Source organism: Siniperca chuatsi, linkage group LG3, assembly GCF_020085105.1.
Source record: "Siniperca chuatsi isolate FFG_IHB_CAS linkage group LG3, ASM2008510v1, whole genome shotgun sequence".
NCBI classification, from domain to species: Eukaryota; Metazoa; Chordata; class Actinopteri; order Centrarchiformes; family Sinipercidae; genus Siniperca; species Siniperca chuatsi.
Window position 1 is genome coordinate 2,353,321 of NC_058044.1, and position 27,795 is coordinate 2,381,115.

The 27,795-nt window shown below is 40.2% G+C and overlaps 2 protein-coding genes across 2 annotated transcripts; one reads left to right on the forward strand and one right to left on the reverse strand.

Moving 5' to 3' along the window:
- The first annotated feature begins 1,743 nt into the window (after window positions 1–1,743).
- ppp3r1b (protein phosphatase 3 (formerly 2B), regulatory s1ubunit B, alpha isoform, b) lies at window positions 1,744–25,021 on the forward strand. Its single transcript, XM_044189435.1, has 6 exons — window positions 1,744–2,054; window positions 7,796–7,835; window positions 16,541–16,717; window positions 19,136–19,195; window positions 19,752–19,936; window positions 22,457–25,021. Exons 1-6 carry the CDS (start codon window positions 2,052–2,054, stop codon window positions 22,502–22,504), a joined length of 513 nt encoding a protein of 170 aa, XP_044045370.1. The 5' UTR covers window positions 1,744–2,051; the 3' UTR covers window positions 22,505–25,021.
- LOC122873102 (E3 ubiquitin-protein ligase TRIM39-like) lies at window positions 11,234–16,513 on the reverse strand. Its single transcript, XM_044189434.1, has 2 exons — window positions 14,102–16,513; window positions 11,234–13,587 (listed from the first exon to the last, which is right to left on the reverse strand). Exon 2 carries the CDS (start codon window positions 13,583–13,585, stop codon window positions 11,924–11,926), a length of 1,662 nt encoding a protein of 553 aa, XP_044045369.1. The 5' UTR covers window positions 13,586–13,587; window positions 14,102–16,513; the 3' UTR covers window positions 11,234–11,923.
- Window positions 25,022–27,795: the final 2,774 nt, after the last annotated feature.

The window sequence follows — 27,795 nt, forward strand, 5'->3', positions numbered from 1 at the left end:
GCCTAAACCTTGCTGTTTTGTTATGTAACGAACTAAGGAGTATAAAGTGTCTTTGTGAATAAAACAGTATACTGAACCAATGTTATTGCACAGTAACAGTTATTGCAGTTATTATAAACTTGAATATTTTAAGTTTGCAGGACGTTTGAGGATCCTTTAGTGAAGGAAAAGTGACACGGTAGAAATACTCCAAGTCCTGCATTGAAAATGTTGCAATGCAATGTCAAAGTATGCAAGTAGTATCAGCAAAATGTGCTTAAAGTGTCAAAAGTAAAAGTAGTAAGTGCAGAAAAATGTCCCCTGTGTGTTATACTATTATATATTATATCATTAGATTATTACTACTGATGCATTAATGTGTAAGTAACACTTTTACTGCTGTAGTTGGAGCTCATTTTCAATTATTTTATACATTGTTTGGTAGTTTAATCCGCAACAATTTATCATATTTTATAAGATCTTCATATGTTTTCTATGTGAGGACTTAAATGTGTGAAGTAACTGGAAACTTTAGCTGCCAAATGAATGTAACGGAGTAAAAAAATACAATATTTCCTCTGAAACGTAGTGCGGCAGAAGTGTAAAAGCTTTAAAACACTGCATGTTACTCCCCCGTGTGTTTCTCTGCGGCTGATAATTACCTCACGTGTAAAGATTATTTTACACGCAAAACGTAAACTGTAACAAGAAGCAGCTTATTGTGCTTCACATCCTAAATTAAAACATTCTGTGCACACCGGTGCTAATGATTAAATTACAAGTGCACTCTGTTATGCAGGTAAAAAACAAAGGCAGGTTAGCTTAGCACTGATTTTTAGTAGAAAACTGGATGCTACTGTAATGAAAATACAATGACTGATGTTTTTTATTGGTGATGTCTGATGTTTCCCCTCAGCAAAGATGACAGAAAACCTGGATGTGCTGTACAATCACCCCAAAAAAAAAAAAAGACTGTGTGTTCAGGAAGATGAATCACTCTTTGTCAAAAGCAAAACAAAAGGTTTGCTAAAGAGACCCCGTCTGCGTCAGCACTTCTTACATTACGTTCCCAACGCAAGCGTTAAACGTTATTTTCTACGCAGCGGCGGGTTGTTGCATCTACGAGTGTTTTCAGAGTCAGAAACACTTTATTGATCCCCGAGGGGGAAACTCTTTTGCTACAGCAGCTCGCCTTTTACGTCAGTGCACACAGGAAGAGAAGCACTAAGCAAAAACATATATATAATCCACTATAATACAGGCGAGATAAATTAAGTACCAGGTGGGTATGAGTATAAAATTAAAATAAGTGTGAAGTACAGAGTGGGTTTACGGTTGATGACAATAATACGGTGTAAGGTAATAGTGCATGAGATTATAATGAGACGGAGGATATTGCACAGCAGCAATAGAGGTATGAGTAAATATCAATATCAGTAGTATTTCTTAATGTGACAGTCTGGCGTGAAACAAGTTTAAATCCAACATTTTTAGACTCTGCCTCTTCTTCTTTTGTTGGATGTGCGTTAATTCCTCTGTCCAGACCGGGTTTAAACACGCTAATATTATTAGAATAATAATAAAATAATATTATGATTTTTCTTTTTTCTTTCTCCCAAGCTGTATTTGGGAAATATTTACAAAAAAATATATATATATATATATAGTAAATATCAGAAAAATGTAAATATATAGCTTGTGAGTGAGTCCTCTTCGCGATAGACGAGCTTTGCTTTGCACCTTCCACTCCTCCTCCTCCTCCTCCTCTCTCCCTCTTCACACCAACTCAACCTCCCCCTCCCTCCCCTCTCTCTCTCTCTCTCTCTCTCTCTCTCTCTCTCTTCACACCACTAGCCTCCCTCTCTCTCTCCCCCTCTGCGGCTCTATCTGCTGGCGCTGCGGTGAATCTCTCCCCCGCTGTCAGAAACGGTAAAGTCAGGCAGCCGGCGGTCCGTATCTGACCGTTAAAAGTCACAAACCTCGTTGAAAACGTCGTCTTTATCCGACCGTGTCGACGCGTTAACGGGGCTTTAAATTACTCTCCCAGCAGCTTAACACCCTCCGGCGGCAAAATGGTAAGAAAAATCAGTTGTTTTTTTTTTAAACTATAATGTCAAACCTCATTTTGTTAAAAAAAAACAGCTTCTCCTCCTTCGACTGTACTGTTAGCTTCATAACTAGCACTCCAGGCTAACCTGCTGCTAGCTACCGTTTGCACGGTGCTGACATTAAAAAAGAGCGTAACGTTTTGTGGCGTTTTGTTTATAACAATGTTTGTTAATTATTGTGTTATTTGGAACATTGTCACACGTCCACGTATAACGTAACTTCGATATGTGGCTTGGTAGAATTTGGCCACAAAGCTAGCTGGTGAGGAAATACAGAAATGTTGTTACGGTTTTGCTAGCAGGTTAGCTAGCTGGAGGTGCGTCAAGTGCGCAACGCAGTAACGACGGAAGTGTCGTAACAGTGCCTTCAAAATAAAAGCTTCATATTTGTTGGTCCAGGAAAGAAAAGCATTATCGCCTACATAAATTAAATGGGACATAGATTATTATTATTATTATTATTATTATTATTATTATTATTTGTTTGGCTAATCATTTAGTCTATACACCGTTCGAGTTAAATAATAGTGTTTATATGTGTTGTTTTGTTCGACCAACAGCCTCAAATTCAAAGGTATTTAGAATATTTGGATTTTGTTCTTGATAAATGACTCAAAATATTAACCTTCTCTGACATTAACATTACATGCGTCAAAGTTAAGGCTGACATCAATGCTTATATTCATTGTTGGATAATTGCTGATTGTGATTATGTCCACAAAATGTCAGAAAATAGTGAAAAATGCACATCACCATATATCAAAAACAACCAAAGGTGACGCCTGCAAATTGGGTTTGGCCAAACCAGCCAAATTCTCACATTTGAGAAGCTGATACCAGAGCATGTTTGGGTTTTTTTGTTTTTCTTGAAAAATGACATAAATGAACAATAAATTTTTTATAATAGTTGTCAATTAATTTCCTGTCGATCAACTAACGAAGTCCATGAGAGCTTTTGTGTTTTTGAAATTGGACTTTAACAAAGTAGCAGGAATTTGTTTCCAGCCGTTTTTTGATTTCTGAGACTACAGTGAGCTCCAAGGGTCTTTAACACAAGAAGCACTTGTCATGTGGTTTATACACTTTTTTTTTTTTATTTTTATTTTTTTAGGAGCTCATTCTATACATAAAGTCTGCAGGACCCCCTTTTAATGTAACTGTGTAGAAAGCGGCTGTGCAAAAATACAGGTGACAAGTTGCACAGCTTACACAGTTTTCGCCTGTAATTTACGGTTTTATTTTGAAAGTGTTGACCGGAAGTGTTGTCTTATGGGAGAAATGGCTGATTCGGCTGCACACTGGAGCTCTGTCAGATGTCTCTGTTGGTGTTTAAGTAAAACAGACAAAGCAGTACACCTCTTTTTATGCAAAACTGTAACAGAGTAGTTCTTATTCTTTTCTTGCAACGCACACTGGCCACGTTGAAGTCATCCAGACAGAGGAAGTAGTCAAGGTAGAGTAGCTGGGATGTGCCAATCCAGGTAGCAAATGTGATATAATTGCTGCTTCTTTTTTTTTTTTTTTTTTGAGAGAGTTGACGTGCGTCAACGCTGGGAAGTAGGACAGTGGTATATCCACAATATTATGTGGACAATGATTATCCTAGCACTGCAGTGAGCAAGAATACGCCCACACTGAGCCAGCCGAATTTCACAACACATCCTTTTCTCTCCGTTCAGGCCCTCCGTGCACTCTCAGCCGGTGTTTTTTCTAAAGTGGATGGATTATAAAATGCCGATCTCGTGTTGTCAGTGTAGTTGAGGGGAGGTAAAAGTTGTAAACGTGGTTGGAGGCCGAAGACGACTTTATGCCAGCCAAGTTCACAGTGTGCACAGAACCGGACTGTCTGTCCCGATATCGAACACGTGTTGTGATTAACAGTTTTGCTGCTTGCTGACTGAAACGGGAGAAGGAAGAACAGATGAAGCATTCTCCTGTTGATTAGATGTTTCAGTGTGGATGCCGCAACATTTTCACATGCAGGAAACCTCGGCGTCCTGTTTGACAGCAGTTTATGTTTTGAGCAACGTGTCACTGAGCTCGTCCAATCGTGTTTTTAATCACCTCAGAAACAAAAATCCGATCTATTTTAAATCTTAGTGAAGCAGAAACTGTTGCTCGTGCTTTTATCTCCTCACGCCTCGATCACTGTAACGGCCCGTTCGCTCGTCTTAATCTAAAAACTGTGAAACGCCTGCAGACTGTACAGGACTCAGGACCGAGAGGTGCGACCACATCACACCTGGTTCAGCCTCTTCACATCGGCTCCCTGTTGGTTTCAGGACTGACTTTAAGATCTTGTTGATTACTTTTAAGGCTCTTCATGGCTCCAGACTATATTTTAGACCTTGTAATCCCTTATGAACCTTCACGTAGTCTGAGATCTTTGGGCAGGGGTCTCCTGTCTGATCCTGAGTCCAGGATGGAAACTAAGGGGGACAGAGCTTTTGCCATCAGGGCCCCGAGGCTCTGGAACAACCTGCCCGAAGACATCAGGCTGTCTGAGTCAGAGTCTTCGTTTAAGTCTCGTCTCAAAACACATTTTTATCTGAAAGCAGATCCTGATTTTACCTGAACTGGCTGTTTATTTTATTGCTTTTTATGTGTTTTATTTCTTTATATTTCATCATTCACTGTGGTGTTTTATTTCTCTTGTTGTGAAGCACGTTGTACTTTGCTTTGCTAAGTGCTCTATAAATAAAGTTTTATTATTTTATTATTATTTTGAGATTTAGCCGGCTTAGTGTGAATGTCGCGTGGCATCCTTGTCACCTTTCCATGTCCGCGAGGGACGAAGCCCCCGACTGCGTGAATTTTCGTGTGAACGACGTGACGGTCGGTGCGTCGGGTTTTGTCCCGTCCTGGTCTGCAGTTTGAGATTCCTTTCAGACGCCGCTGCAGCTCCAGCAGCTTAACTGTCATGTACGCTGTCAACTAATGCTGCTCACATTCCTGTCAGAGATTCAAATCATCTGGCAGATAAACTGAGCCGAGGTGGGGTTACCGTCCGCCGTCCCTAAATATACAGGCACATGTGTCATTGGAGGTCAGATTCATAAATTAATTCAGTGTGTGAATGAAGCCGGGACTCAGCGATTGACCCGTGGGTTGTGTTTTTAATCTCAGTGTATTTAGTTTCAGTGTGTTTAAACAGGCGTCGTCCTCACGGCAGGACGGGCTGCACGAGTGACAGGAACAACGAACCCAGTCTCTTAACTGCTTAACCACTAATGAACTTCAACACTTTGCACTGTGATGAAACAAACCAGTGAAAACTGCAGGGTCATGTGACGCACCTTTGGCCTGTAATGAGAAACAGGAAATAGCAACAGCTTAAATGCTGATGTGTCATTCAGGGAAGCACTCTGAATCATATTTTTGTCGTTATTGCAACATGAATTTAATACTAGCTGCTATATGATGGATGTCAGTAAAGTGGAGCATCCGCTGAACGCACAGACGGAGGCGGAGAGAGGACAGGATGAGGGTGTAGTGGATGAAAATGAAGTGAGGCAGAAAAAAAAACTGAAGCACCGAAGAGGTGTGTAAATGTAATGTTTACATTCACCAACACAGGAAACTCGGTTAATCTGAATGTCAACACGAATGTTAACATGACGTTGATACTCTTTTTACACATCACCTCTTAATAAAAGCTCAGATGTGTTTTGGTTAAATTAAGTCCAGATAAGTCGATCAACCTGACGGAAATGCGACTACACCTGTGCAGCAGGTACGGGAACCACAGCGATCGTTTCCTATCTTTGTGTTGAGATGTCGCGACCGTAGACCAGCCGTTTGTCCTGAACCAGTGGTTCCCAAACTGGAGGGGGTGTGCAGATGACTAGGAGGAAAAATGTGGAGTGACGCTGAATCTGAATACACCTTTTTCACTGCAGACATTTTGGTTTGTCAGGTGTCAGTAATAACACATGATTTATTTTTTATTTTTTTCCTGAGGGGTGAAAAGTTTGGGAACCACTGTCCTTAATCTTGCTTCCATTTTTAGCTTAATTCTCTGTAATCTGAAGACCAAAATAAAAATGTGCGTCCGCTGAACCACCAGGCTTTGTGCCGCTGGTAAATAGTCACATGTCACATCGACTGCAAAGATCCTTGGTTGTAATCCCGCTGCAGTCAGTTAATGCCTTTACAGACACTCCGACAAGTACACGAGCCGTGTCAGAGGTGCGGTGATTTACTGTTTCATACGGCTTCAGGGCTGAAAGCAGCATCAGCGAGACTCAGACAGGATCCACATTTAATGCAGCAGGGTGGGCCGCCTAAACCGTAACGTGTACGAGGAGCTCGCAGGCGTAACGAACTGCGCCGAAGATGAGAAGGAAGCACCGTGTAGTGTACTAGGCCCATGTGACGCCCGTGATCAGAGCCAAGTTAGCGTTGGGCTCAGTGTCAGACAACAAGCTGGAACAGACCTCTGCATGTCGACTTCGCCGAGGAGGCACCGCAGTCCAAGAAACCAAATCGACTCCTCGGTCAAACCCACGAGCGCAATAATTCAATGTGGAGCGAAACTGATTGAGGAAAACAAAATGGCCTTTTTGGAACCGTGTTTGTATTTCGCTGTAGTTTTGCAGAAAATGGCACGTGTTCAAGATCCGAACCACACTGCCTCTCTCTAAATCGTTAAAAATAATCAGCTGTTTCACTCTAGATTACAGAGCTAAAACGACTGACAGAAAAATAATTATTCTGATAATCGATGGTTTATTTAAGTAAGTTCGTTACCAAACATTCTCCTTCTTCTAAATTGTGAGGATTTTCTGCTTTTATGTGATAGTAAACTTAATATCTTTGAATTTAAACTGTTAGTTGGACAAAACAAAACATTTGAAGACGTCACATCGGCCTTTTTAGGAAATTATTTCTGACATTTTTTAATAAACCAAACAATTAATCAAGAAAATAATCAGATGATTAATCGAATGAAAATAATAACAATAATGGTGAGTTGCAGCCCTTTAATTACCACTAAGTTTGTTATGCCTTTTCTTTCTGTACAGGACAAACTGCATGAACTACAGCGGCTTGTCAATGACAAAAACAATAAAAATCACATTTTGCAACAGACAGCAACCTTGTCAAACCTCACAGATGAGATTACGGTTGTTCTGTGCTGGAAGGCGGAATAAACCTCACATATTACCGTTTGATGCAGATGTCGAGTTAATGCAGCTCCTGTTACCAGCCGAGGAGGAACGCTGCAGCCTCGTTCGAGCAGCCTGGTTCAATTTCTTGCGAGTCCTCGAGAGATGAGACGAGGCAAATCGAGGCGGCCTAGTTTTCAGAGTCCAGATCGTTCTGTCGCTCATGCATAATGAAGAACGCCGACAATCACCCAAGGACAGGACACAGGACAGTTAAATTAATGTTATTTACATTTGAGTTGATTTTTTTTACAGATTTTTCATGAATGTAAGGAACACACGATTTCTCCCAGTCCATGGAGAACTGTTATATAATTTTTCACCCAACATCAGTGAGATTTAATGTAATGTACTGAGGGGCTTTTGGCACCTCTCCACATGCCAAAAACCCAGCTCCTCAATTCAAACTGCGAGGTACGGGAGACCACAGTCCTGCTCTGTTCTGTTTATAAATAACAAAGATTTTCCTTTGTGTTTTTTTTTTATCAGATATCTAAATGTGGAAAACTGGTTTCATTTTCAATCTTCTCTCTTTTTCAGGGAAATGAAGCCAGTTATGCCCTGGACATGTGCTCGCACTGTAAGTACCAATAAATGTCACTTCACCACATGGCATTAGATCAAACACCCTCAGTGACTTAAGTCACAAACATTAGCTGCTTTCCCTAACTGTTTATCTATATATATATCTATGTTATCTATCTTCATTTTGAATATAAAAAGGCTGGTGAAAATTTGATCTGAAACAAATCAGCAAAAAATCATAGGTGAGGATTAAGCTTCGAATAAACCATTTGGAGGGCAAACACTTCTCCTTTCACCTTTTTTACTGGAAGCATTTTCTGAGCTGAAGTACGGTGGACTTTGAATTTTTATAGCGCTAAACACGACGACTTTGGGATGTGCAGGAACATAACGAAAACATACACTTTTTTACGTCTTTTTTCACTGAAAATTGGTACAAAAACCAAAACGATGAGTCCTATACATGTTTTCTTTTCAGAATTGTCCATGAAATATATCTGAGTATTTTAAATACTCAGATATATAAATAAAATACTTTTTTTAAAATATCTGAACCAAGTTAATACCTGAGTTTTGTTACTGATACAGTACTAGAATTGCACTATTTTAACTATACAAATATGTTTCCACAGAAGATTTTTGTTCAAACATTTTTATTCATTTTTATTAACAAAATAAGCTAAACCCGCCAAACAACAAATGCATCGGTGTGTAATATTGTACAAAACCTTTTGCCAGAATAAATTACAGTGTAGAGTTAACAAATTTAGTTTGAAATCTGGATGAGTCTGATTTAAAAAAAGAAAAAAAAAAAAAAGACTTACACTTACTTATAAACAGAACTCAAAACGTATTGAAGTTTGATAACCTGCACCACTGGATCGTGATCTTCTGGGGGAAAGTCAGACATGTTCACATTGAGTTTGGGATCTGATGGTGACCCGTCGCCGCATGCTGCACCTCCTTCTGCACCTCCTTCTGCAGGCCTCTGACCCAGACTCCCAACACTCTGTGGCTAAAAATGCCTCATCGCTCTGTAAAGGTCAGTGTCAGGGCTGCTGGGAAAACCTCGTTTATTTTTAGTCACCGCAATATCCCAGTTTTAATTAGCTGGTCGCCTTGCTCTGTGCCCCCCCAACTCCAGAGAGGAAATCTCGCCGCTTAATTAGAAAATAATGACTGTAATGTCTGAGCCTACTTTTTGAGTAGCACCCCCCTCAGGAAGACGGTAGTGTAAGCTGAACTTGGGTCTCAAAATTACATCAACCATTGCTGATGGTAACGGATAAGTTCGCTGAGTGGGAGGTTTGGGGGGGGGGGGGCTGCCTAACGAGCTGTTAAGAAAGGTGTCAAAAACTGGGGGGAACCCTGCAGGGGGAGGGGGTGGTTAAAATTTATGACCTGTCTTTGGACCCTTCCAGACTCAGAAACCTGCCTCTCATGTTAATTCCCAGATTGCTCAGCCCTTCGTTGAACCTTGCTGATACCAAATCTTGGTTTTCTAATCTGTGAGCAAGACCAGAGTCTTGTATGTGTGACCTTGGCAGTGGTTCGGGCAGGTGTCTCTGCTTACTGCAGTTGACTTTGGGTCCTTGCCTTGTAGCAATAAGTCACACCAGCAGCTCTCAGGTGTCTCACCAAACCTCGCCGGTGTATTTGGAGAGGTGTCTGGGCTAATGACCTGAAACGGGGGAGACGTGGGTCCAGCCTGGCTGTATGTCCCCAGTCAACTGACGGGCCATGCCTGTGAGTTGTGATCATTCCTGTATATTTTTATTTTATATATATATTTATTAAATCGGGCTCTATTTTTCACTTCTCTACCATGATGTCAAGTGGTACAGACAACAATTTCATCAATTGCATCAGTGTATATATAATTTCCCCCTGATTTTAAGAAATACAGGAATTTATCCTTTAACAAAAATAAAGTCCAACTGGCATTGTGGCATAGAGTCAAAAACTGGACTACTTTGGACCCCTTTTAGTAAAAAAGACCTGAACAACACTGTGGCACTTTTCTGCGTGCTAAACCTTGGCAATTCAAAATAAATCAGGAAATCGGTGTAGGACTGTATGTTAGCGAGTCAGACAGCTTTTTTTCAAGTCACTCGTGAGGAAATTCACCACGGTCAACTTCTCTTGAGTGTTTTTTAACCCGATCCGTCCCATCCCAACTGATTGCACAGTTTTAAAGCATAAAAAAATTATCAGCATTGCAAATGTTTTCTGAAGAAGGATATTACTTCAACACGTTTGCTAGACGTCAAGGACGCACACACACAATGCGTTTTAGCGAGTACCACTTTAATGTAAACTTTTGTCTGTTCATGAGAAAACTCCACAGGGCATCTTTTTAAAGTTTCTTGGGCGATCTTGTTCAGAGCTGCCTTTTTAAAAAAGGAGTAGGATGAGGTTAAAGTTAAGGACACTTGACACTGAAGGAAAGTTTGTCACCAGATTTCACCACCGGAAAACCCATTTCAACCCAGTCTAGTATTCACAAAGCAAATAAATAAAAATTTGGCCAAATTCACCAGTAATTAACCAAACCACTTTTCAGACAAAACAGAAATTCTGTTAGCATCTATTCTATTAATTAAATGTATCCAGTAACTGTATTTCTCTGTATAACAGTGACACATACTGTATTCTGTACACTTTAGGCATGCGACAGGCCTTACTCTTAAATTAAGCTTTATGACACAGTGAGATATTGAGCGATATGTTTTCTGTGGCTGCACCAAGCGTCAACCTCCGGGGCTGAAAAATGCCCAGCTATACGGCGGAAATAAACATGTTTACAGCCTGGTATTAAAAACAGTTTTGGTCTCTAGCTAATTTCCTCATTCATCACAACTGTTGTATTGTTATACAATAAGTATTTCCGACCAAGCAATCTGATTTGGTCAGCTAGACATTGAGAACGCTCAACAGTTTTGTGACCGCAGTGAAAATGTTGTTTTTGAAAGGCATAAACGGCAACAAATATGGATTGAAGCAGAACGTTTCGTTAGATTAAAAACATGCTTTGAATGTTGGAAATTATAACATCTATCTCTTTTCAATAAATTTTGACTTTTGGACGCTCTGGAGTTATTGGAAATGTTTGGATCACACAAATCTGTTCAGCCTTGATGTTACGCTCTGGCATCCTCCATCAGCTGTGCCGGTGAGTCGGTGACATGGCAGTAGCTTAAAAATACATGTGAAGTTACAACAAGACTGAGCTAGTAAAGCAGTTTTGTGTTTATATATGTGGTATTTATTCAGTTTGTTGCTAGGTCGTTACTACGGGTCGACCTACTTGCTGGAGTTGTAAACTAGTTTTCATTACATATTATTCAACTGACTGTTTTCCACTTATTAGTCAGACCACGTGTGTTTCCAGGTAAACTGAGATAACACTAGCAAAAAGTTTTATATTGAGAATGAATTGCCCCACAATGTAAATACATTTTGATTATATCTTTTATTTTGTTGGTAACCGTTGTATTATCACAATATTACACTTGAGGGTGAGCTTTGCTTAAATAACTCACCTGTTTGAATTATATTAAGGCTTAAAGTTGTGCATAATTAAGGATGTGGCCACTTGAGTGACAGGTGGGTTCCGTCACAGGTGGCTGGTTTCAGCAAACAGGCTTCATTCGTCCCGCCTCGGCTCCACCCACGCTCCACGTCTTTGCCCATTTTTGGATTAGCCGGGAGGTGGTGGAGTCTGGCACTGCCAAGATGGCGTCTGCCGGAGCCACTGAGCTTCACACTGGCTCTTGAGAAACCTATGGGTGACGTCACGGAGAATACGTCCATATTTTATACAGTATATTTGCAGCACATCAAATAGAAAAATGAAAAACAATCCAGACATTTTGTAGCATTCTTTACTAATTTACTCAAAATTCAGCTTGACATATTTTGTGTTTTTAGAAACAGCATTTTCTTTTGGAATTGAAAATAAATGTCTGTGGGTTTAAATAGATATTCTCCACATAACATGTCATGATGCAGGGTTGCCTATGTAATGGGATACATATAATAAAAAATCTCAACAATGAAGTGGAAATCAGTCACCACGGTAAACAGATTCTGTAAAAAATAAGATGTAAACTATACGGTGTTGCCTCTGAGTAAGATAAGTGATTAGTTTACTCCAGGACAGATGATCAGAGGTGCAGAGTTTTTACCACCATCATTAAGACAGGGATTGATGTATGTGAAGAGTTTCTCAGTGAAGGAGCAGCCAGTAAAGCAGTAGATAAGAGCTGCAGCGTCTACGTCATAGAAGGAGACCAGACCCTCCTCATAATCCACAAACACCCCCACCTTCTGAGGCTGAGACTTCAGAGAGAGACCGACTGAAGGGCCAGCAAGAGCTTTGTACTCATTTCCATTTCTCAACCATATCGCCCAGTAACCATTCTGTGGTCTTAGTGTGATTTTTCCCTTCCTGTTGATCGACTCTCTGCACACTCCTAAAGTCCATTTAGTCTTAACTTTAACCTGAACCTCAAAGTAAAATCTGCCTGAAGAGAAACTCTGCTTTCCTAAAACACAGCGACTGGTAGAAAATCTCTTTGGGTTGTCTGGAAGATTCTTCTTCACATCACCATGATTCACTTCTTTCCCATCATCAGACAGGGTGAGATTGGGATGTGCTGTATCAGGATCAAGAGTCACATCCACTGCATACTGCTGGACCCTCTTCAGCTCTGCTTCAAACAGCTTCTTCATCTGTTTACTGAGTGTCTCCTCCAGCTGAGCCACAGCTCTCACCACAGTCCCCTCATATGATGGTGGAGGGACGCTGACCTCTGTCCAGTCCTTGGTGGATGGTGGGTGGTGGGTGTTTAGGGACTGGACACTCTGGAGGAGGTGGAGTTGGTCTTCAGAGCGTGAGAGCTGCTCCACCTCAGTCCTTCTCTTCTTCAGCTCAGAGACTTCCTGTTCCAGCTCTTTGATGAAAGCTTTGGCCTGTTTCTCTGTTGTTTTCTGCTTCTCTTTGATCGTGTGGATGAGATTGGCCTGGCCTCTCTCAACAGACTCCTTCAGAGAAGTGAAGACCTGAACACCTTCTGCTATCGCTCTGTCTGCATCTTCCTTACCGAGGCCAACCGAGCGTTTGGTCTCCTGAATCTTCAGTCGTCTCTTCTGGATCATCTGCTGAATTTCAGCCTCTGTCTTCCCCAGCTCGGCCTTCTTTCCTTCATATCCTTCCTTCAGAGGAACAACATCATGTGTCTTGTGGTCTAAAACAGGGCAGAGCACGCAGACACATGTCTGGTCGGTCTTACAGAACAGCTCCAGAGGTTTATCGTGCTTCGTACACATCCTGCCTTCCAGGTTCTCCACAGGGTTGATCAGCTGATGTCTTTTCATGCCCAACACTGTCAGGTGAGACTGCAGGTGAGTCTCACAGTAGGAGACCAGACACACCAGGCAGGACTTCAGGGCCTTCAGTTTGGTTCCAGTGCAGACGTCACAGGAAACTTCTCCTGGTTTGGACACTTGTGTCTCTGAGCTGCTGCTGCTGGCTTCCTGTTGAGCTGACTGTCTGAACTGAGCAGCCATCTCAGACAACAAAGTGTTGACGTGCAGCTCAGGTCTGGTGTAGAAAACCTTTTTACACATCGGACACAGGTACTGGTCGTTAGTATCCCACTGTACGTTAGTATCCCAGTGTTTACTGATGCAGTTTTTGCAGAAGTTGTGTCCATATGGTGTGGTGACAGGATCAGTGAACACATCCAGACAGATGGAGCACAGAAACTGATCTTCAGATCGCAGATAGTTCGCAGCAGCCATATCTACACATGTAGAAAGAGAAGAAAAACATTTCAAATCAAAATACACTTTTTATTATTTGTTTAAAAAGAAAGAAGTGTGATTACTGTTATTTTAAGCACAACGCATGATATTAGCTAAAGTAATTTTAAATTATATATGCAGTATTTTGAATTTCGCTGAGCCGTGAGCAGCCGTGAACTCTTTTCCACCAGTGAAACAACCAGAGGAAGTAGAATGCAAAATGGCTGCAGGAAGCGATCAGTAAACAGTAATAATACCAGGAAAGTTGGAGTGAAGCTAAACTCCAAACCTCAGAGATTCAGTTACAAGTTACTAAAGTCCTGAGAAGTGACACAGAGAGACTGTTTAAAGCAGTTAAAGTGGGCTACTGTATAGTGGGCCTGTGGACAAACAGCCATAGTTATATTTTAACCAAGTATGAAATGCAAAGAGTGGAACTTCCTGCCTGAGTAGAGCTGAAGTTTTGTGTTAATCCTGGTTGCTGAAACTGTAAATATGATCAGCTGTACTCACCAGTGTTTGGCAGAGACTCTGCTGTGTTGCTGAGAAAGACCTGATGAACTCAGTTTGAATTTTCTTTTAGAGAGAAACAGAGATTTGTCTCTACTGCTGCGTGGCTGCCACTCTGACAAACTTAACTTTCATTTCTGGAGTGTGACGTTGAAGCTCTCCTCTTTCCAGTGTTGCTCCGCCTCGTCCTGCAGCTCTGTTGGTCAGGCTTTGTTTCCTCCCTCTGATTTACATGATTATTGGGAAACACCAGGGCTTTCTCTGATTAATATGGAGCAAAGGTGGTACTATACCTAACAGGTGTGAGGAATAAGGTATGTGAAGAGGTGTTGCTGACCTTAATTATGAGTTGGAACTTTAAAGGTGCTGTAAGAGACTTTCACTGCCACTAAACGTCGCACTACAGCACCAGCATCTTGACCAAAACAAATGGCCGCTACAGCCCACCAGACTCCATTAAGAAAAACAGTAATTTTACCTCACCACTCAATTCCATCACTTAACGTTATTAGAGAGTGAATTCTGCTCTTTGTTTTATAATATCTGACATTGTACAAATATTGTATGACACCACGTTAAGTTGGGACTCTTCTCCCGTGGAGATATTTCACACTCTGACCGATGGGAAAATTGTTTTCTGGACTTGAATCCAGCTGATGTTAGAGTTTGTTTTGGTGATGCGTCAAAGAACAAGTCCAGACGCGACAGACACTCTTTAAAACATCCATCCTAACGTTATTTGGTGTCATTTTTAACTCTAAAGGCTGCCAGTTTATTAGGTACACCTAGCTAAAACTAATGCCGTCTATTGAAAACAACCCTGCAATAAATCCTCCCTTCTTGAAGGTTTCAGTGTTCAGTTTTTGTTGAAACTGTTGATCATTTTGCAGGCTGCAGTTTGTGGTGCTGTTGAACTGTATTGTGTTATGCTGACAGGTGCTTCTGTTATTTAGCCAACCGTCACTGATGTAAATGTACTTCTTTGCAGGACTGACGTATTAGCCTGCTTTAGCTTTAGCTAGGTGTACCTAATAATTTGTACCACAAAATGTGAGTTCATTCTACTTCTACCAGTTTACCAGATTTCTTTGTTTCAAGGATTTTCAAGAAATAAGCTTTTGTGTTAAAACAAGACGAGAATCAAGATAGAGACTTCCAGGAAATGCTTGAAATAAGTGGATTTTCTTTGGAAACTGGTGAAGATGGAGGCGATGGTGTCTCCTCCTGAAACAAACATATCCGAGGTTGTTAGTTGTATCCTTGGCCATCATGAGTGTTTATCCTGTACGTGGCAGACAGTGTGTTCACTCACATGTATCAGGAGTGTTTGGTGCTTGGTGTGGCAGCAGTACAGTAACTCTGGGCTCACCTTTCCTTTGTGTTGGGATCCATCTAGTGGTCGTTCTGTGTCAGTTAGTGGTCTACATGGACGCCTGTTGTTGCTGCTGCAGTGTAGCAGGGAGCCATGTACAAATGCTCAGACACGAGGAAGGCTGTCAGGACTCAAGAAATGTTCAGAAGTAAAATTAATTGCGGTTTTTCCTGTATTTATAAACCAATTTACTGTTGGATGACTTTCAGAGAGATTATACAATACCATTTATTGTAATTATTGAAATTTGGCTAGAAAAAATAAGGTCAACTTACAAAACTAAAGTTATTATTATTGTAATAGTCTTGTTACCTGCATGAAGACGCAGTGCAGAGAATAGAGGAAAATATGCTTTGTTATTCCAAGTAATAACATGACTTTAAACATCTGTATTGGTGAAATTATATACATTTTTAAAGTGATTTGGTTTCAAGTCTTGAACTAATGTTTCATTATTAAGGATTTGTTGTACGATGTCGTCATTTCTTTGAACCCCACGTGTCGTTGATGGCCTGTGGCAATGAGCTTTGTGATATTTTTATCTGTTAGACCAATCTTCTTCAGATTTTTGATTATTTTAAAGGACTGGGTAAATTATCTCCATGAACTACCGGGTTACCAACACAATACGGCCCCCACCTCCACTGTGTCTCGCTGATTCGTGGTTATCAGCAGAGTGATTAGTGTTGAAAGAGGTGTCACATGACCCGTTGTTAGGGCTTAGAGCGCGGCACCGGGAGGTCCGGTAGCACAAGGTTCATCCTAACTGGTGCAGTGAGAGATCAGCAGCTCTGAACAACCATGGCCAGTACGAAGAAGAAACCAGGTAAGTTTGGTCATGTTGTACGGGGAAATGGTGTCTACAGGCAGCACAGGAAGGAGATCAGATACAGGTGGACGACAGGTGTTTTAACCACTGTGTGTCCTGAAGTGCACAGGTAGACGTGTTGCCCACGCTCACTGGTCGGAAAACATTTGTCCAAATAATCTCTTTGTCTGTTTGTCCCTGTCGTTCTCTCTCTGTCTGTCTGTCTGTAAATAACTTTGTCTCTCGCTCTGTTTCATTTCAGTTGATGCTGATGAGATTAAGAGGCTAGGAAAGAGATTTAAGAAACTCGACCTAGATAACTCCGGGTCCCTGAGCGTGGAGGAGTTTATGTCCTTACCAGAGCTCCAGCAGAATCCCCTCGTGCAGCGAGTTATCGACATATTCGACACCGACGGAAATGGGGAAGTCGACTTTAAAGGTAAATAAATCATGAGACAGGCAGTTTGCCTCCTCACTCTGATACGTCCTCTGTTCTTGAATTTAAACCTTTTCTCTGTCTGAAAGTTTTTACTATTGACATCAGTCCTAACTTTACTTTACACTTATACCCACTTGGTACTTAATTTATCTTGCCTGTATTATAGTGTATTATATTTTGCTTAGTACTTCTATTCCTGTGTGCACTGACGTGATAGTGGGCTGCTGTAACAAAAGAGTTTCCCCTCTGGGATCAATAATGTATTTTGGATTCTGAAAAATGACCTGTTGGTGTTAAAGATATGTTATCATAGTCTGCTGCCCCTGAGAAGGCCTTTTGTCTGTTTTCTTCTTTAAATACTGTATATTTATTGTGTGTAAACAGCAACATGAAGGAATTTATCAGTGTGTGAACTGTTTTTGTGATGCACTGCACTGGCAAATCTACAAACAATGCTAAGATCCGGCGCACAAAGTCTGACATTCTGCACCACCAAATGCATTTTGTGCCAAAATGGGAGCAGTAATTATAATTAGAATTGCATTACCTTAGTCATTTGTATCACCTTGGAGGGAATGCACTTGATGAATAACTTGTGCGAGAATGGGTGATATGGACAAAATCCTCGATCCTTGAATGTTTAATTTTTCCATGATATCGATATATATAACTCATTCTAAATACATCAAAGAAAACAACAAAACACAGGCTGACGATTAAGGCCTTAACAGTTATAATTTAGTACATTTTTCACCTTGCACAGGTACAGAATACAAACATTTCTTGCATGGCTCTTTCAGTCCTTTAGAGAAGAAAAAAGTACAGAAGAATATTTTAGTTAAAATTAATAAACAGAAAAAAAACATCAGGATCACACGTTGAGTAAAAAATAAAATTGACAAACCAAAATATTTTATCACATTGATGCAAATATCATATAAAAATCCAATATTTCCATAAATCATTTGCAACATTGCCCAAAATGGTCTAACACACCCAGAAATTTTATATTGATTGTAAACACAGTTTTACCATTTAGGCAAAATCTCTGATGGCTGACAAATGTATCTACAATGTCTTATTGCTTCACATGAAAGGTTTTCCTTTAAACTTGGAGAACATTTTTCTGCTGTTCATTTGAATAAATTTCACTAAATAAATTCTCCCACAAAATAAAAGTTTGTCATGCAACTAAGTTTGTTCCCCATCAGCACCTGGCACAGTGGCTCGCTGCCCTGAGTGAGTGTATGTGTGTGTGAATGAAAATTGTAAAGCTATATACAGCGGTGTGAAAAATTGTTTGCCCGCTTCCTGATTGCTTTTTTTTTTTTGCATGTTTGTCACTTAAATGTTTCATATCATCAAACAAATTTAAATATTAGTCAGAGATAACACAAGTAAACACAAAATGCAGTTTTTAAATGAATGGCTGAAGAAGAACAAAATGAAGACTTTGGAGTTGCCTAGTCAAAGTCTTGACCTGAATCCTATTGAGATGCTGTGACATGACCTTAAAAAGGCAGTTCATGCTCGAAAACCCTCCAATGTGGCTGAATTACAACAATTCTGCAAAGATGAGTGGGCCAAAATTCCTCCACAGCGCTGTAAAAGACTCATTGCATGTTATCGCAAACGCTTGATTGCAGTTGTTGCTGCTAAGGGTGGAGCAACCAGTTATTAGGTTTAGGGGGCAATCACTTTTTCACACAGGGCCATGTAGGTTTGGATTTTGTTTTCCCTTAATAATAACAACCTTCATTTAAAAACTGCATTCTGTGTTTACTTGTGTTATCTTTGACTAATATTTAAATTTGTTTGATGATCTGAAACATTGAAGTGTGACAAACATGCAAAAAAATAAGAAATCAGGAAGCGGGCAAACACTTTGTCACACTACTGTAGACACAGTCTATTTTAGTTAAAGCACAGGAAACCAACTGTTAAGATCAACTTTGAGATTTCTGCTAATTAAACCGGGTCTACTTTGGCTGATGTCTGTGCTGTCAGCTGCAGAAACACAGAACATAAGTTAAGGACGGAGTTCTCACAGTTTAATTCTAAAACTCAGTTTTTCCATTACTTATAACATAATAAAGGCTGCTTCACAAATACTATTTTACAGTATCTCTCAGTTCATGAAAATTTGATAACGTGGAAGTCGGTTGCTGGTGTGACACTCTCGCTTTTCATTTGTACCAGTTCTGTCTCTGCTGAGATCTTCAAAGAAAGTGAAAATCTTTTATTGGTTGATGGGTTGTCTTGTAATTATTTGTATAACAACAATGTAATTTATTTCCCCACCATGGTGTGGTGATCTTTGGTCATTTTCTGTTGACAAGTTACATTTATTATGTCTCAACAGGTTTATTATCTGACCTGCAGTGTTAACTGATGATGTTGCTTTCTGTGCTTTGGCAGAGTTCATTGAAGGAGTCTCCCAGTTCAGCGTCAAAGGTGACAAGGAGCAGAAGTTGCGTTGTAAGTGTCCAGCATACACCAGTTTCCCTCAGAGTTACGTATGTATGTATGTATGTATGTATGTATGTAGACAAATTATATCATGTAAAGTTCTGTAAATATTTAGAAATTCTGCATTGGGATTTTAACAGGTTTCATGAGCCAACGATCACTCAGCATGTACACGACTGTCTTAACTTTAAATTCACTCAAAATTAAAGATAACTTTCCAGTAAGATGCATTTTCATCACTGATAGCTGTTAAACCTTTAAATACACCTTTGATCCACTTGTATCAGCCAGACCTGGACACCAAATTTCTTCAGTTTTTGTTGAAAAGGTGACTTCAGTGATGTCATATTGTACTAAAGTAAGTGCAGTGCTTATAAAACGTGGACAGTTTCGGTGTAAACATTTCAACATCTGTTTTTTAAGATGTGTTGTATCACACATTGTTGCATATTTGTCTGAATGAAGGCCAGAAGCAGCTTGCATGTGTTACGTCTATAGACAGTCGTCCTCAGTATCATGAGGTGAACTTCACTGTCATCCCTCCATGTCGCCTCTTTGACCTCAGTTGCCTTCAGGATCTACGACATGGACAAAGACGGCTACATATCCAACGGGGAGCTCTTCCAGGTCCTCAAGATGATGGTGGGCAACAACCTGAAGGACACCCAGCTTCAACAGATTGTTGACAAAACCATCATCAACGCAGACAAAGACGGTGATGGAAGGATATCCTTCGAAGAGTTCTGTGCCGTAAGTATCGATGATTCAGCTTCATCTCCTGTGTACTAACCAGAGAGCTTTAGACTGAGAATCGGGGTCTTTTAGCTCTGGTTTGGTCGTCACCAACTCCTGAGAAAAATATCTGGCTCTTTAGCTGCTAAATGCTCCGCTTTATTCACCAGCTAGTCTTTAACTGTCTGCCTGCTGCTGGGCAGGTAATGTACCGTGGGTTTCTTCACTTCACTTACTTCCAAGGTGCATGGAGGAAGAAAGGGTACAAACTCCAGCAACACTTGTAGTATAAAGAACAACTTGATTGTGATACCAAGATGGATAAATGTGTTCTTTATACTACAAGTGTTGCTTGAGTTTTGGCCTCTGCCTTGCTGGAAACATGGAAGTGATTCGATTAGAGTGCTGAGTGAACAAAAACAGTAAATGTGCCATGAAAACAAAACTAGGAGCTGAAAGAGGCTAAAAAGCTCCATAGAGCTGCAGAGTCCTGCGTGAAAAAACGCAGCCCTTTCATTAATTTGAATGAGGACAGTCCGTCGACACCAACATGGTGCTCTGGCAAAACAACGCAGAGTCGTTGGGCACAAAAGTTGAACCAGGCTCAACTTTTGCTGCAACGCGACGTCTTCCAGCAAGGCGCCGCGTTGGCCGATCAAATATGTGCAAGCACACACTTCTGGTAGTTTACTTTGTAATGTGAACTGAGTATCTCTATTGTCGATTTTAAATAGTTGCCGCCATGAGAACTTTCCAGAGTAAAATCCTGTCTGAATATTACAAACCGCTGTGCAGCGTTTTGGCGTCTGATAAGCCTTTAAACGCATTAATCTGTTACTCAAACTGGACGTCCTGGATCGTATTTCATTGTCTCACTGGTACCTTAAACAACACGCCCCCCCCAGTGCCACCCCTGGCGCTGTTTTTGGTCTGAACCCTGCTGAGTCTACAGCCAGGCTAGCAGCTCTTTGAGCTAAAAAAATAACGTCAGCATGCTAACATGCACATCATCCCCCTTTTGGGGGAAAGAATATCGCTTCATCCTACGTTAACATGGACTGCAGTGAAACTAGAAACAACCGTACTGATAAACAGCTTTCACGGTGAGATTTGAGGCACATAAGATACATGAATATAAACTTCTCTCACCAAATGATGCTGGTGACAGTTAGGCCCTTCTACTGATGGATAGCTAACGTTATAGCTGGAGTACAGTCATGGCTACAGTATAGCAGCAGCAGTAAACATGACTGTCGTCTCAAACTAAACCTCAGCCCAGATCATACAGCTGGCTATTATAATAATAATAATAATAATAATAATAATAATAATAATAATAATAATAATAAAACTTTATTTATAGAGCACTTAGCAAAACAAAGTACAAAGTGCTTCACAACAAGAGAAATAAAATACCGCAGTGAATGATAAAATATAAAGAAATAAAATACACAAAAGCAATAAAATAAACAGCCAGTTCAGGTAAAATCAGGATCTGCTTTTCAAATTACTTTGCCATCTATTGAATCTTGCTGTATAATGTTTACCATGTTCACCATCTTAGTTTATCGTCTTAGCGTGCTAACGTTTGCTAATTAGCATTAAACACAAAGTGCAGCTGAGGCTGATGTCATTAGTTTTGCAGGTATTTGGTCCAATAAACCAAAGTGTTGGACATTAAAATCTGATGGCGGCGTTAGACGAAAAGTCAGAGGATCACGGAGTTATTAGAATTCACCAGTGGTGGAAGAAGTATCCAGATCCTTTACTTAAGTAAATATAAAAATACTCCATTATAAGGAAAAGTCCTGCATTCAAGACCTTAAGTAAAAGTAAAAAAGTATTATCAGTAAAATGTACTCAAAAGATCAAAAATAGAAGTACTTATGAAGAATAGCCCGTCAGTGTTATGTTATATTATAATGTTGGATTATTATTACTGATGCATTACGTGCAAGCGTCATTTTAATGTTGCAGCAGGTCAACATTGTGTTTTTTATAAACTAATCATTGCTTATTTATGAAAATCTAAAAACTAAAGCTGTCAGATTTAAATGTAGTGGAGTAAAAGTATAAAGTAGAAGAAAATGGAAATACTCAAGTCCATTTTTGAGGTGCTTGTACTTAACTGCAGTGCAGTACTGGAGTAAATGTACTTAGTTTCTTTCCAAATACTGCAGTTTATCTTGAGCAAAACATGAATGTGTGTCTAAAAAACTCCAACAGTTTCACTAAAACACAAATGTGAACCTCATGGTGGCGCTAGAGGAAAAGTCAGAAGATCGGCAGAGTCTGAAGGATTCATCATGGACATCACGAACGTCTGAGTCAGATTTCATAGCAGTTCGTGTAAATATTTGTTGAGGTATTTCAGTTGGGCCAAAGTGCTGGACCGACGACCGGCTGAAAACACCGACGAGTGCCGCTTCAAACTCGTTCTGTTCCCTCTTAGCGATTCTCAGTGAGACTTTCGTTAGTTAAATGTTTAAAGACGTGAACAAGAAACGATGTGACCTCCCTTCCTTTTGCCTCCTCCAGGTCGTTGGTGGATTAGACATTCACAAAAAGATGGTGGTAGACGTCTGACAACTTTCCCCCCCTCCATTTACTGAAGATCTGCTTGAAGACGCCGTCCAGCGAAACGCTGTGTCTGTTTTCAATGCAAGTATTTTCTCTGTGAAATATCCCCTCCTCACCCCCTCCCCCCTCCTCCCTCCTCACCCCCACCTCCACCTCCCCGCGAGCCTTCTGAAGCCAAACTTTTACCAAGTATTATTGAACAGGGACTCTCAGTGACTCGGCGTCGCACTTTAAAAGCTGGCGGACGGCTTTTTAACACAGAGCGACGGTTTCAGTTTGGTGGAAGAAAGCTGGAGTGTGTGTGTTCGAGTGTGTATGTGTACTGTATGTTTTACTGGGTTTTCAAGGTATGTGGGTTTTTTATATTTATTTTGGTGTCAGTTTTTTTTTTTTTTTTTTTTTTGAGAATCAAAGAGTCTATCTTAAAGCAAGTAAACCGTAGTGGACGAGTGTAGTTAGTGGTGATGTTACTTGATTTCAGAACAACACAAACAGCATGAAGTGCCAACAAGAATTTATTGACATGCATTTGAATTACAGGTAAAATCTGTGTCTTTATTTTAGAGATGTAATTGTATTATTGAATGCATTTATCTTACTGGAGTATTGCATTATTTACACTTAAGGAACTGCTTCGTCACAGTCATTTTGGCGTCATTTTGTCTGAAATAACGGGGCAGATTGGGACCTGCGTGTTTTTAAACGATGTACTTTGGCTTACATCAGCATCCATATTCGTTTGGGTTTTTTTTAGGCACTTTTGTGATATTAAGCAAGTCACATAGTCCGAGACAAATTCTGACCTGTTGACGTGAACCTGGTGATAACGATAACTCGCACAAACGAGACGTACCGTCAGGGACGAGTCCCATTTGTTTTCAGCAGCGCCTAAAGTTGACGTTACGAAAGCTGCTTCTCATACATGTTTGTAGATGTACTGCAGAAATCTTCTGCAGAACACGTCCAAGCGAAAGCGGATAAAACTCTCGGCTGCGTGGAATGAGATCGGAGTTGTTTGCGTTCAGCTACGAAAAACGAAATTAGGAAGATTCTGATATTTCTCATTTACGTGTTTGCTTGATGACGCATTAGAAACTGTAACGCCACTGATCGTTGAACAACACGCAGGACTCCTACAGGTTGGAAAGACACACTCACATTTTTAGTTTTTAATAGGTCTGTACATGTTTTTACACCTATAAGATTTAGTGAAATAGTTTGGGGAGAAAAACAAGCTTCAGCTGTAGATGTACGGCAGAATTAGCAAAGACTGTAAATGATTTTGTAAACCGAACACGGTATGTTCTGTAGTCAGCTGAATCTGTGTATTTGCAGCTCCTCTGCTTTGGACAGTCACATCTTTATACTTTAACTCTCTTTTGGGAAGAAGCAAAGCTGAGGAGGAGGAGGAGAAAAACAAAACGGCCGTCGAGCTGCTAAAAGCCGCTGTACTCGGTTCACGCTGCAGGAAATCTGCCAGACGGAACGGTTTCTTTCCTGACGCGCTGCAAAAGACAAAAGACTTTTCTACCTGAAACGGAAGACTTGTGATGTGTTTGCATGACGTGTGATCTGATCTCTTCTTCTTCTTCTTCTGCCCGTTGCTGTTTGCATGTAGATCAGGTTTTATTAAAGATCTTTAAAGCTCTTTTCTTTTTTTTTTTTTTTTTTTTTTCAAAGCTCGAGTTTACCAGGCTGGTCTCAAAATTTAATGAAATGAGCGCAATGTCTTGCAGATGCAAATAATCTATTCGGTGCATGCTACGTGACACAAAGAGTGTGTGATAGTATTACTGGTTAAGTTTGACCACTTGCATATTTGAATTTTTATACAGTTATACAATAAAATATAAAATCCACGGTTTTTGTGCATGTTTAATAGTTAGAAATCATGGAAAATAGCTACTTTGAATAGAACTTCAACCCTTAAACAAGATTGTTTATTAAGCTATTTGCTGTAATAGTTTGGTATTTTAAACCTGTGTCAGGGTCGTGTTATTATCAGATAACGTCAGATCATGGATTTCACGGCGACGATCGTACTCTGAACATTTTGTCTTGTCTTTCGTTAATTTTAGCATTTCAGAGTTTTGGCTCATTTCATGAAATTCAGTGAGACCGTGTTGTGTTTACATGTTAATAATGGTGATACATAAAACATGAACATTTAAAGCACGTAGATGTTGCCAATAAAAGGTTTAAACATGGAAATGTATAAAATCACTCCACTGAAACTGTAACCATAAAGGTGTTTTAGTCGCCCGCCACTCGCTCTGTTTTGGGGATAAAACCTGTATTTGTTTTTTCTTTAGGTTGATGATATTTTTGTTATAAACGGTTGGTGTTGAAGCTTCCTGCTTGTTTAGTTTCAGGTCGGTGCGGAAATGTCTTCTGTTGGTTTAAAGGGATGTTTGTGATGGAGGCCACACGGATTCAGTCTTAGATTTTTACTCCTGTTTTCATCTTTGCTGCGTCACTGAAACTTCATACATGGAAAAATGAGAAATAAACTGTTTGAAAGTTGTTGCGGATGCTGTGAACTTTGTCTCGTTTCTAAATGTTCTAAACTTAAATGTGACTTTTCGCGGTTTTACTGCAAATCATGTAACGCTGAGGTCAACGTGATTCCTGTCTTTGGTTGTGGTGGAATTTAAAGAAATGAGTATATTTTTCAAACAGTTCATAGTTTCTCTTTAATTTAATGTCGAATGTACCGTCCTGTTAGTCTTACGTAGCTGTGAGGATATTTTACACAAACGAATGATTGAGGAAAAAGTCTTGAAGAATTTTACATTCCACCACAAAAAAACATTCATTTACTTGAGTACAAATACCTCAAATTTGTACTTCACTTGTCTTTTCTTTCACGCCTCTTTCTACTTTTACTCCACCACACCTCAGAGGGAAATATTTTATAGGCTCTCCGTATGTTTTGCAATTTTAAAAAAGAAAAATCAGTAAAGTAACTAAAGCTGTCAGATAAATGTGGTTTAAAAACTACAATATGATGTTTTGTTATAAATGAAACTACCCAAAAACGTATACAAGCGCAGCTGAAACGATTAGCCGATTGACAGAAAATTAATTGGCAACTATTTTGATGTTTGAAGTCATTTTTCCTGTAAATCCCTTCCTGGCTGCAGCTCCTCAGATGTGCAGATCTGCTGCTTTTCCTCTGAACGACTGTAATAACTGTAATGTTTGTTAATAACGTCGAGCTTTGGACTGTCGGTCGGACACGACGACACGGTGAAGGTGTCGCTTTGGGCTCTGGGTCGTCGTGACGGCGTTTCTCACCGTTTTCACCAGTTTTCCAAACCGATCGATCGATCGATGGATCGACGGAGAAAAGAATCGGCAGATGGATCCAGAATGAAAAGCATCATCAGCTGCAGTCCGATACAAACCGGTTCAACATGAGCTCCAGCTCCACCAGCTGCAGCAGCAACATCCTGCTTTACATTAATGCACGAGGAATAATAACCTGATGATAGAATATATAACAGCACAGCAGCCACAGGGACGCTGCACTGCTTTAATGCTTTAAGGGCTGTTTCCTGATCACACTCTCACACTTTTACTGCAGCAGAGGATCTGAGTGCTTCCTCCACTGCTGGCGGTGTGATACAAAATGTGGAAGAACACGAGAAATAAGTATTTGATACTTAAGAAGTATAAGTAGCGGCTCAAAACACTCATTAAAATACTCACTGATGCGGACACAGTTGCATGCCTCACTGCTCTGATCCTACCAGCAGGTGTCAGTGTGAGGCCACACTATATGGCCAAAGGTATGTGGACACTTCTGTTAATATACTGTAGTTCTGGCTCTGTTAGTAACAATTAAGGCAGCTCTTACTGCTTCAGCATACAATCTTCCAACTTTGTGTCGACGCAAACTGTTTCCTGTTTCAACATGCGTCCGTGCACTAAGTCAGCTGCATAAAGAAACGGCTCTGGTGGCAGGAGATTAATGTGCACGGTTTTAACTTTCACATACGAGTGTCATTTTCTGGTGTCCACATACTTTTGGCCACACCATGTGCATTATGTGACGCCAGCAGCTTCCCGTGGAGCACGAGAGCGTTTGGAGACAGGAAGTAACTATGAAACCGACACAGTTTGTAATTAAGCTTAATCATTCTTAAAAATATGCAAACAAAAATGAGAAAGGAAATATGGAATCCCATCTCAGCCACTAATTTAATGTTTTGACCACATTTTAAATGATTGTTTGATTATTGTTAGTTAATTAATCGTTAGACGTTTAAGTCTAGTTTTTGTAAAGTTTAGTCTTTACTTTTATTGCTCACTTACTAATATTGATTATCGTCTAAGCATTCAGAGGGTGAGACTGTCGCCATCTTTGTTGTATTGGGTTACCGTGGTTACACGCGTTGTTCTTGTTAGCAGAAAAGGCTCTTTAGAAGGATAAGGCGGCCATTTTGTCAGTTATTATGCAACCATATAACTATTATACCATATTATATTACCATATATAACTATTTTTAAACCGTCTTAAAAATATCTCTAAAGCTCGGATCTGCTGTAGTCGTAGCAGATTTGAAGAGAATCACATTTAAAGCAGCGTCGAGTGTAACGAGACATTTAAGCATGAAAACTACTCATAACTACTCATCAGTCACAATGTGACAATTTATTGTTGTTAATAAGTTGACTGAATATGTAATTATGTAAGAATTTATGAAATTGGTGAAATAAAATGTTGAAGGTGCTGTAAGCGACATTCACTGCCACTAAATGTCGCACGAGAGCACCAGCAGCTCAGACCAAAACAAATGGGTGCTACGGCCCACCAGACTCCATTGAGAAAAACTGTAATTTTACCTCGCAGATCATCCTAAAACACACTTCATTCAAACTGGACAGAAACAAAGTAAAACTCACCAGAACCGTCTTTGTTAGTCTTTCCACTGTTCCAACAATCACCAGCTCTGGTTTGGTCGAAATAAACCCTTATTTCACCAAAATATCCTGGCTCTACGCCTCAGCCGGCAGCCGCAAAACGGGCTGCAATGGCTGCCGTGGACACATGAGCCCGTCAGTGTACGTCCACTAAAAGTGTGTTTTTGCCACTGACAGGCTCAGATTGTTATTCTAAGTCTGACAACATTATGGAAAGGATCGCTACAGAGACAGACCTTTTTGTTGAACAGTAAGATCCTTCTTGTTTAACCAGAAACAGCCGTTTTATCGCGCTCACTTGCCACCAGACTCCATTGAAAAAAACAATAATTTTACCTCACAGCTCACCATTAAACACACTTCATTCAAAC